The 11,751-nt window shown below is 54.4% G+C and overlaps 1 protein-coding gene across 1 annotated transcript; it reads right to left on the reverse strand.

Annotated features, from left to right (window-relative positions):
- Nucleotides 1–3,531: 3,531 nt before the first annotated feature.
- On the reverse strand, nucleotides 3,532–5,436 carry LOC120681001 (heat stress transcription factor B-4c-like). Its single transcript, XM_039962564.1, has 2 exons — nucleotides 4,959–5,436; nucleotides 3,532–4,829 (listed from the first exon to the last, which is right to left on the reverse strand). Exons 1-2 carry the CDS (start codon nucleotides 5,208–5,210, stop codon nucleotides 3,870–3,872), a joined length of 1,212 nt encoding a protein of 403 aa, XP_039818498.1. The 5' UTR covers nucleotides 5,211–5,436; the 3' UTR covers nucleotides 3,532–3,869.
- Nucleotides 5,437–11,751: the final 6,315 nt, after the last annotated feature.

Consider the following 11,751-nt stretch of genomic DNA (forward strand, 5'->3'; position numbering starts at 1 on the left):
GCACCCGCGGGCGGAGCGCGTCCGTGTCGGCCGAGGCCGGCGGCGGCGGCGGAGCTCGCCCGCGGGCGGAGCGCATCCGTGGTGGCCGAGGTCGGCGGCGGCGGAGCTCACCCGCGGCGGTGGAGGACCGGTGCCGCGTGTGGATCCGGCGGCCCCGAGCTCGGCCGTGCGCGGATCCAGCGGCGGCGGCGAGCTCGGGCGTGGATCCGGCGGCGGTGGCGAGGTCAGGGCGACGGGGTGAGGAGGCACCGCCGGGGGGCCGAGGTGGCCGGCGGCGGCGGGACGGGGTGCGCCGGCGGCGGCGAGATGGGGTGCGCCGGGTGGAGAGAGAGGAGATGGAGAGAGAGGAGTCTGACATGTGGGGCCCACTAACGGAGTTAGTGTTGCCATCCAACCCGTATTCCAATTCCCACAACCAAACATGTGATGGGTTAACTCCATCCCTAAAATCAGATCTGCAATCAAACAATGAATGGCTGGCTCCGTTCTCAAAATGAGGTTTGGAGCCAACCCAACTCACTGATCCCGCAACCAAACACACGGTAAGTGTGTCACCAATGCCACAGCATGCACAACTCCGACGACCTGAGGGCAAGCGTGCTCCTGAAGTAGCTGACATGGCAGAGGATGCTGCTGCCAGTGCCATGGCAGATGGGGTGGTGGTGCATAAGATAGAGCGAACAATGAAGAGGAGGATGAATATGGAAGGGATAAGGAAGGTGAATAAGTGTTTGAGAGTAATCGGTTCAAGTAAAAAATAGAGAGAAAATCTGCTCTATGACTATTGAGACCTATTATTGGGCTATGATATCAATGGTCATAAGCTTAGAGTTTAGCTGTAACAATGTATGTTATAAGTAAATAATATTTAATAGTTCCTGTGTTTTAATTCCTAACTTCCAAACATCTCCTTTTAATAATTTCTCATGTTTTTAATTCCTCTGTTTTGTCAAAACCTCCTATTCCTACATTTTGCAATCCTTTGTTCCAAACAGGACTTGGTGGTTCCATAGACCTCTACTGGATTTATGCACAACATATTTCTTGGAATCTGAGTTTATCTAAAGCTTCGAAAGAAATGTTGAAATCATAATTATTCCTAAAAATTATCTAAAGAATTAATTTAGTTTAGAACGTGTATGGAAATATTCTTAACAAGAAAATATTAGTTGAGATTGGGAATGCTTTCTAGCTACAATTTTGGGAAGTAGTTGGCCAGACCTCCTACTATCTGAAATTCATGTAACTACCTCTTATAATGTTGAGATAAAATTTTGCCCAAGATCATTTAACGGTGCTAAAATAGAGTAAAACTATATCCACATATTGTATTTAAGGTACTAAATTAAGGAAATAGACCTAATCACAATGGCATATAAGGAATGGAGAAAGAAAGAGAGATGGTACTCTGTTTGCTTGAGAGCACACAATGGAGGATATATAGAAGAAATGGGCCTATAGTTAGATTCTACAATAAATTGAGAGGGGATTCACCCTATATATCTAAAAGCATAAAAATATTATTATTCCCACAACATACATAAATGGTAGTATATCCTCTCGACTGTCGTGCCAGACTGTCGTGCCAGACATTGTATTACGTGACCGAGTGTTTCCAGATCTGGTGGCAGGCCATGTTTAGTTGTTTAGTTGGTGAAAATGGTTGGTTTTGTTACTGTAGCACATTTCGTTGTTACTTAATAAATAATGTTCGATTATAGACTAATTAAAATTAAAAAATCATCTCGTGCTAATCAGTTAGACTGTATAATTAGTTATTTTTTCAACAGCATTTAATGTTCCATGCATGTGTCCGAATATTCGATGTGACGGGTACTTTAGAAAATTTTGCGTGTACTAGTGTTAGCGTTGCCTGCCGGTTATCATCTATAAGGAATATGACAAATATGTAGGATAATGTTTTGCCCGTATTTTATTTGTAGAATGTGGTTATTGATAGGAAAAAATTTCAGAAGCAGAACATACTGTATCAAGACAGGAGTTGTCTTTTTATGGTAATATGGTTTTATATTAGTTTTCATCATCAGTATTCTTTTATTGTTTCACCAAGATATAATGAAGACAACATAACAACAGTCCCTAATTCACCAAACCAAGTATTCGAAATGCACATATAGCTAGGGTGCTCAATGGAGAGGGCCATGGCAGCTGGGTACACAGCCACAATCGCGTTAGCTCACGGCGGTGGACGTAGGGAAATTGATGCGACTGAGGAGGATAGGAGGAAGAAGTGGCTGGCTTGGCTTGGACACAAGTGGGGTCTCGGCCCTGCATTCTGCGGACCGGGGGAATCTGGCAGAACTATCACGTTCCGAGGGAACGGAAGCGGTCAGAGTCCCTTTTGGATTTTCGGAATACCGTGGGAACCCCGCGGCGGGGGGCCTGCCCCAGCCTCTGCGTGCCTGCTCGTGCTGGCCCTGCAGTCATGCGCAGCACAGCAGCAGCCGCAGCGGCAGAAGCCAGTAGAAGAAACAGAGCCCAATGCCAGCCCACACCCACACCACATGACCGCAGCTGGCCCTGTTTGGATTGAGCAGCACGAGTAGTGCACACGATTCTCGAAAAAAGAATCTCACATGTATGGAGTACTAAATGAAATTTATTTGTAAAATTTTTTCACGAATGGGTGTAAATTTTCACGACGAATTTAATGACAGTAATTAATTGATGATTGGCTAAAGTGATGCTACAGTAACCATCCTCTGATCGTGCGGTCAAAGGCCTCATTAGGTTCGTCTCGCAAATTAGCGCAGTGTTGTAGAGTTAGTTTTGTAAATTAACTTTATTTAGTACCTCTAATTATTAGTCAAAATTTTTGTGTTACTTGTGCTACACACAACAAAACAGGGCTGGGAGCGGCTGCATTCAAGCCATTCCTTCCCATCTCATCTCGCCCCCTCGCAGGCGCCACCCATCCGGAGAGAAGCGAGTTGCTGCGCCGTTGCCGCCAGCTGCCCAGCCGTGATCTCTTTGCCCGGTCTCTATGCTTCCGGCTCCGGATTAGACCCCTCGCTCTGAAGATCCGGCGCCAGTCGCCTATAATCATGGCGCTGCCGCTTCTCTCGATTCTCCCGCACGGACAGTCCCCTGCAGCTACTACTAGCTAGGGCTACCACTAGCCGACTGGCTTGTACCCGGAGTGCACTGTGCTGCTTTGCTAGCCGCTGCGGCCGTCTGGCTCCCGGGAACGAGACTGTACGCACGCGCTCTACGTACTCCCCGTCCCGCTATCCCGCAATCGGCAGTCCGATCGATCGACGCGTCACTCGCGACAGCATGTGAGCGGCGACTGCGACGAAACCAAAAGCCCCTGCGCAGGCTCAGCTGTAACTGCCTTTCACATCTTTGACTCCCGTCCCATGGCCGCCCGCAAAAGGTAACGAGAGACGGGGAGAGAGGGCGTCAGGGCGAGACCGGCTAGGGAAAAAGGCGCGGATTTAAATGAAAGAGAGATCTCTTTCCGGACTCGTCGCCCGAAAGATTGCATCGCGCCCTGGATTCATCAGAATCAATGGCTACCTGAACCTGAACTGCTGCTTGTTCATCATCACGAGTTACTACTGTACAAAAGATTGCATTGCGTGGCTGGATTAGATCTCCGGACTCCGGAGGATCGGATCGATTGGCACGCGCACCAGGTTGCGTGAGCTAGGCACAGCATTGTGCAATTAGCGGTGAGTGGAACCCTAACCGAGGGGCATCAGGGAAAAGAAGCGATCTTCTCATCTACCACTTGAAACGGAACACGTCGATCGAACTAGAGCTAGAACAACAAAACAGCCGCCCCCATCCGCGGTTGCATGCTGCCCCAGCATGCACTTTGCCTAGGCGCGAGAGCTAGCCGCCGACTAGCTAGTGCTAGCTGGGGACGAGGCGGCGGACGGCGGCGCCGCCACGGAAAGGCTTAGGTCGGCGCCTGCGTCCAGCGCCAGCCGCGGCTTCCTGGCAGGCGACGTGGCCGGCTCGTGCTCGTCCTCCTCCGGGGAGGCCGGCCTCTTGGCGCCCGGGGCGGCGCTGAGGTGCACGCCGAAGAGCATCGTGGGCGCGGCGGCGGAGCGCGCGGTGCCGCAGCTGCCGGCCTCCCCGGCGCCGCCGCTCTTGTCGGCCTGCTGCTGCGGCGGGGGCGAGGGCTCCTCGGCGATGGTGAGCGAGCTGCTGGAAGTGGTGCTCCCGCCGGAGTTGTTGAGCCCGGCCGCGGCCGCGACGGGGGTGGTGGCCGGCGGCTTCTTGCGCGCCTGCAGGCCGAGGCCCTGCAGGAACGCCGCGGCCGCCGGGCTGGGCGCCACGGGGCGCACGTGGTTCTGCACGAAGTAGATGATGTCGTTGTAGAGCTTGCGCATGTGCGCCAGCTCCTGCAGCAGCGCCGTGTTGCTGCGCCGCAGCCGCTCGTTCTCCTCCATCAGCACGGCCGCGGTGGCCGCGCGCCCCGCGCCGGCCCCGCCCGCGCCGGCTCCCTCGGCGGGCGGCAGCGGCGACGGCGCCGGGGGAGCGCCAAGGGCGAGGAGCCGCGTGGCCACCGGCGCGGCGGCGTGCGGGTCCCGCCAGTGCGGGTGCGGGAACGCGACGCCCATGCCGTGCGCGGCCGCCGCCATCGCTACCCCGTCGTCGCCGCCCACGAACTGGTGGGGGTGTGAGGCGCCCGGGTGGAAGAGGGGGAAGTGCGGCGGGCCGAAGAAGGGCGGGGGCGACGGCGACGCCGCGGACGCCGACGTCTTGCGCCGGTGGATCTCGCAGAGCAGCTGCTTCTCCCCCTTCCTGAAGAACTCGTTGGCGAACTCCCACCGCTCCGGCACGACCTTCCGGAAGCCCTGCATTGCAACGGATACATTGCCTTGCCGTCAACCACCCGTCCATGCAACAACAAGAACCAGCCCGAACACGTCGTGGCACACACTGACACACGGGCACGAGCTGAGAGCAAGATCAAGGCGACTCACGTAGGTGTTGAGCTGGCGGACGAAGGAGGAGAAGTTGTTGTGCTTGAAGTAGTTGGGGAGGATGTCCCGCGCGAACTCCGGCGGGCGCCAGACGACGAAGGTGGAGACCCGGTCGTCCCCCCAGGAGACGATGTGGTCCGTGGCCGGGTCGTCCACCAGCTGGTACGTCTTGGTCAGGAACGGCGCCGGCACCGCCTTCTGCGCCGCGGCCTGCGCCGCCGCGTCGCACTCCCAGCTCCCGCACCTCTCCATCTCCCTCTCTCCCGGTCTCTCGGTACCCTCCCACAGCTACAGGAGTCGACGAAGAGCGGCCGGCAACGAAGGTTTCTTGGGAGGTGGACGATACGAGGCGAGCGGGTGACCGGGCCGGGGGATGCTATTTTAACCGGGGCTCCGGTGGTGAATACGGAGGGAGGGGGGCCATGGCCCACGGGGCGGGGCCAAGCTGAGCAAGTGAGGGCGAGTGTGGTGTGTGCTCCTGCCTCGGGGAGCGTGTGGGTGGTGGGGGTGGTGGGGGGGAATATGTGTCGCTCTGTCTGTCTGGGTGTTTTGGAGAGAGGGATTGGAAGTTTGGAGATGCAGCTTTCAAGGTAGACCCGTGACGCATCCGACCGCCAGCGTCGGCGTCTCCGATCTCTCCCTCCCCCGTGGCCCGGACATCCATCCGGCCGTTCGTTTTCTGGGCTCTCTTTTTTCAGGATCTTTTGCGCCCTCTTTCTCCCTTGTTTTAACTTTTAACCCGTCCGCCATTTTTTTCTCCCCTTCCCTGCAAAGCGAGCTTTCCTACGCGCACGGGAACAGGGTCGAGGTCGAAGTCCACTCGCGTCTTTCCCGTCCCCGGCGCCGGGTCGTCCTCGTGCATTTCTGAAAAAGTCTCCCCGGACGGACAAGCACTGCTACAGTTTTGGAAGCATCTCCCGGCCCTGAATTTCTTTTTTCTCGGCTGCAGGAAAAAGGAAGGGATAGGTGAAGCGGAAGCGGAAGCCATTCCGATTGGCAGGTCAATGCTACGCCGACGGGCCACTCGTCGGAAATTAAAATTTGGGAGGGCTGGGTTTACGTTGTCGTACGTGTCGTCGTCAACCTGCAGGGATAGGATGGGAAGGTGGTTTTACCGTCGGTACAGTACGGGCAGAGCTTCCTTGGATCAGAGCACCGTGCATGTGGCCCGAGCAGTGCCCAGTGCGTGTCACGTGCTGCCGCTGGGTTGCAAGCCCAAACAAATTGTCCATGTACCTGCGTTCTGGTTAGAAAGGTAGTACTACTTCATACTGTACCGCGTACGTAGCGACCGGTGGTAGCTGGATGGGTTTCCATCTCTATACTCGGACGGATACGGATCGGATCAAGAATAAACAGCGACAAACAATGTACGCACGTATATCACCGAATAAAAAATGAAATTATTTGCCAATTCAAGAGCCAGCATTGTAAATTTTCCACATATCTTTTACATTGATATTACAAATTCGTTTTTATTCATTATCACATAGAATTTGCATATGCAGTGGACTTTATTCTATCCATAAAAATTTGGAAAAATTATATGTGAGTACGATTTTAAAAAGTGCTTGGAAAATCATAACTTGCTCTTAAGTGCAACAAAAGGCAACATATGTAGAAGTCTCCATTCGTGGTTTTGAAATTTAATAACTTTTGTGGCTTCAAGGACCATACTTTACCATTTCCGAAAGACTAAATCAGTTTCCAAGTGACCTTGAACTATAACCATTTCATTAAAATTGTCATTACATTGCTCTTGACCTTATAATGGTGTGGGTATGGTGAACCCTAATCATAACTCAATACCTAGCACAATATTGCGTATAGTGGCCGGAGGGCAATACCTAGCACAATATTTCTTTAAGACTAACTTCATTGATGACTCCACCCCACCTAGCCGGTCCCTATCTGCATTGCATAAATCCTTTACCCTTCAACCTCTATGGTTGTTAATCTTAAAGAGTCTACTTTATCTTCAAACGTGAACATTTGAATATGGAGGATTAAATAGTTTAGATCGAGCTTGTTTCTAAGAAGTACTTCCTCCGTCCGAAAAAAATGCAACTCACGCTTTCCAAGAAGTCAAACAGTTCCAAATTTATATAAAAAATTTCCAAATAAATTTAAAATGAATATATATTACTTGACTAATCTAATGGTACTTATTTTATAACATAAATAATACGATTAAACGGACATTGTCTACATACTATTCATCATTACGGTGTAGATGTGGTCTGAGCAGTCGGCTCTCTCTCTATCTGCCCCCTTCGGCCGCTTTCCTAGAGCCAGTGCATCGGCGTAGACAATGAGCATGAGCAAGTTGAGAAAGAAGATCTGGGGAGGAAAGATGAATGATGGAGGAGAATGAACGTTGGTCTTTGGGCGACCCATATTACTTGTGAGATTAACATTATCGGAAATTAAAAAAAACTTGACCTGCGGGGGGTAAGACCGCCCCCACGGCATTATTTTGAGAGGTAGAATGACCTTCTCACAGCAAATCAAGAAAACCCGCGAACCCCTGTCCCACCCGTACACGAGGCCCGTCGCCTTGTGAGTTAGGCCGGGCTCCACAGTGCTTTGGACATGGGACAAGCGAAGTAGTTTTTTTTCCATGTGCGAGCCGGGGATCGAACCCCCAACCTGGTGGTTTTCGCTGCCGCACTTCCACCAGCCGAGCTAGCGCTCCTTCGCATTATCGGAAATCAATGTGCACTTAAACTTAAAAGTGGGATGATCGCGTAATTTTATGGTGTGCGTTTCCAAGTTTGCCTGATTATTGCCCTGCTGTGGCAGGACCAAGCCCTCAGCAGTCAGGTCTGTGCTAGTGTGCTCGCTGACTTGACGTCAAAGACAACAGCCCCAACAGTCCTTCAGGACGTGAACGGCAAAAGTGTGTCAACGCTCCGCGCGTCCCGGTCACACGTCCCACGAGGGCGCGCGGCACAGGCGCGGACGCGCCCGGAACCGGAACGGCAAGCAGCCTGGAGCTCGAGCTATCGTATTTGAAAAAACTTGCACTGCTCGGGCTAGGGTTGAAAATGGGACGGGAAAATCCCGTCCCGACCGGCTCCGTTTACCGTTTAAACCGACCGCAAACCGTTTCCGCGAAAAAAAATAGGAAAATGGGAAAAACAAAACGGGAAAACGGGCGGGAATGGGAACGGGAACGGTTGGGGTGTTTTCCCGACCGTTTTCACGGTTCCCGTTTTCAGCCGGCAAAATTCCCGCGGGAATTCCCGTATTTGTCGTAGTCGGCTGTGTTACCTGTGTTGGAAACGTGAATTGTTGTTTGCATGTGTTCCAACGTGAATTGTGAATTCGTGATTCACTTTATCTGTGTTTCTTAGTTATACGAGTCTTGTTTCCATGTTATTTATGCATAGTTGTAATTATTTTATCGAGTTAAATGTTTGAAGTGGTTGTATGTATTTTCCCGTTTTGAGTTATCGATTCCCGATCGTAATCGGCATGCTCCCGACCGATTGATTCTGTTCCCGATATCCCGTAATACCGATTTCGTTTTCCCGTCCGATTTTCCCGTTCCCGTTTTCGTTCCCGACCAAAAAATACAGTTGCGGGAACAGTTGAGGGGTTTTCCCGACCGTTCCCAACCGTTTTCATCCCTAGCTCGGGCCGACGGACCCGCGGGCTGGGCGTGCCTGGAGCGCGTACGGGCGCGGCGCGCAGGCGCCGCAGCAGCCGGGCCATCAATACGGGGGGTGGTGCGGTGCGGTGCGGTGTTGCAGCGGCCTGCCTCCCCGCGCTCGCTGCTCGCAGGCAGCGCAGCACGCCTGGGTCTCGACGCGATCTTATGCTCGCGGGGATGGTGATCGAGGCAGGCAGCGGGTGTGGCAGCGCGCGGGGGAGAGGGGGGGGCGTTTATGGCCTGCGCTGCTCTCGCACGCGGCGTGCCTGCCCTGGGCTATAGCTGCGATCGCTGCCGCGCGCGGTCCTCTTTGCAGTCATGCGTGGGATTCAGGAGCGGCGGCAGCCGGGGATGTCCTCTTCCCTCGCCGCGCCGCGCCTGGTTTCTGAGGGCCTGTTTGTTTCCGCGTTCGCTTAGCTTATGAGCCAAATAAGCGGAATAAGTCCGCCAAACTACTCGCGTTGAACGCGCGTTGGGTAGCCGCCGGCCACTGAAAATCGCGAACATTGAACTGCGTGGCCCATAATCGCAGAAGCGGGTCGGTAGCTGCGTTGCGCTTATTCCACTCGCGCTTATCAGCCTCGCGGTCCCAAACAGCGCCTGAGACTGATCTCTCTCGCGGCGCCGGCAAAACCACGCACGCATTCGAACAACGGACCCAGCAGCAAACAACGGCCGCTGAGGCGACTGACACTCGACATTATCAACGCCTGGTGGCGGTTTTATAAGCACCGCGACGCCTGGAACTCCGTGTTCACACGGCCGCGCCCGCCCCGCACCCTGTAAATCGCTGGGCTCCATGAATGTGCTGACTGCTGAGAACCGTCAATGGCCAACAGTTGGACATCAATTGTACAACTTCAGGGCAGCAGCGAAAGTTCAGATTTTTCTTTTGAATCGCTAGAAGTTTTTTTTTTCAGCCCCTGGACCTGGAGTTTCCAGCAGAAAATCTTGCGCCCAGCTCCTCGCTACTGTGCACTTGCTTGGGATGCCACGTGCCATTTTGATCTGCATACTAGTACTACTGCTTAGTAGTAGTAGTAATATAGTATTAAATGAATTATTGTTTACGAACAATCAGATCAGCTGGTGACTAAGCACGCACGGCCCAGGACGATGCTCGTCGTCTAGTCGCCTGAATTTTGTAAGTATTCTCTTTCCTCCCGGCACGGCGTACTCCAGTTGGTAGCGCCCCGAAGAAGCATCTGCAGTAGATCGCACATGCACGTAGCAGCTACTAGAGCTAGTAGACAGCAAGGTACTGTACAAAGAAAAGCGACGACGGTTAACGTGCAGCCGCGGAGACGAGACGAATCTTTGCCTGCGTACAAGTTTGTTTTAGCTGCCTGCCCGGAGGAAGGAATATATCCATCGATCCCCGCGTCCTGGCTGGTTTTAAAATACGCATGGAAAGCTTCGCGGAGACCGAGAAGAAACAAAAAGAATGCGAGAAACTTCTGCAAAGCGCCGGGTTTTCTATGCCGGATCCAGGGACGGGGAAGGAGATGGGCACGCACCGGGCGGCAAAGATCCGTCGTCCGGCCGGCGGCGTCGTGGCGGGGGACTGCCTGACTGGCCCTGGCGGGGTGGCCGTGTGCGTGAGCGTGCCAAGGCAAGGCCGGGGAAAGGGGGAAAAAAAGAAGCTGCCCGGGCAGCAATGCGATACTGTGCCACCGCTGCGCCGCCGGGCGCCGGCCTTGGCCTGGGCGTGGAATCGCAGCAGAAGTGGCCACCGCGGTGGCACCCCTCGGCCTCCGGCGTCGGCACACGGGCGGACGCATGCGTCTCGGCGGCCTAGCGCGGGCCGCGGCTAGCTGTTTGGCCAGTGGAACTCCTAGTAGGGATACATCTGCATGCATGCGCTGCGCAGGAGGAGGAGGAGGAATCGCCTCGCCCGATCCATGAAAAGTTCCTTCCCTTGTCCACTTCCTGCTGCGCCGTCCCCCACCCCGCGCCCACCCGAGTGCTCACAATTCCCAAGGATGGATCCAGAAGCGAAAGCACGTCGCTACAAAGGCGGCACGAGTAGGTTTACACCGCTACCGGATCCGTATACGGGCCGTATCTGTACCTGACGGGGGTCTGTACGCGCGTGGCCACGCACGCAGAAAGCGTACGGGGGTCAGCCCGTCCATCCGGGACCCGGGACGGGTGGTCCACGATGTATCCGGCGCCCGGCATGCGCTTCTGCCCCTGCCTCCTGCGCCGATGCATCCCCGTCTCTGTGCGCCGTGGACCGGGGTCTGGTCGGATCTGGCCGCTCCCGGGGGTGCTCGCCCGGGGGCGGCCACGGCCACGGGCTGACCGCGAGGACCACCGCGCGCCCGGCGCTTCCGCTGTTGGGGAGCTCGATCGCGGGGCAGGCGGCGGCAGGGCAATGTGCCGATGCGATGCCGCGACGGGTCAGGATTGGTCCGTCGCCAGGACTCACGCCCGAATGCTACTGGACGCTCCCGGGCTTTTACCTACGCGTACGGTCGGGGCGTCCACGAGATGATTCTTCGAAATTACTAGCTTTGCTTACCTGGTACGTACGTACGAGCAGTGTTGCGCGTTGGGATGAATACGACCCCATCCTTTCGCCAGATCGGACAACGCAACGAGCTCGATCGTGGAGCAAAAGGTAGCCATCGGGCTAGCGCCCTGCTGCCTTGTTTTCGTTTGGACGCAGTAGAAGTTATCTTTTCGGTTACAGCTTGATTGGTGAAGTCCTGGCCTAATAACCTAGTAGGATTTCCTAGTTCCTAGACCGGTCTATCCAAGCTCACGCTTCCTCGCTCCAAGAACTCCCTCGCAAATAAATACAGTGCCGTTGCGCTCTGCACTCGTACTACGGATTTCATCCCGCCATTCAAGCTCAGCCTGTCTTTCTTTCAGGAATCAAACCCTTCGCCCGTGGCAGCAGTACTATTATTTGCAACAAAACAAAACACCCAGATGGCCGGTTCCCTACTCCCTCTCTCTTTCTTTATCTTTTTTTTTACCAAGTTACCCCCGGCCGCGCCTCCTGCCTGAAGACACCACCACATACTCATACGCGCACATTGAATGAACAAATCAATGAGGCCCAACCGCTGCGTGGGGCAGCAAATCTCGCCTTGTTCGGCTGGCTGGCTGGCTGGCTGGCTGGATGGCTGG

This window comes from Panicum virgatum, chromosome 2K (genome assembly GCF_016808335.1).
Source record: "Panicum virgatum strain AP13 chromosome 2K, P.virgatum_v5, whole genome shotgun sequence".
NCBI lineage: Eukaryota > Viridiplantae > Streptophyta > Magnoliopsida > Poales > Poaceae > Panicum > Panicum virgatum.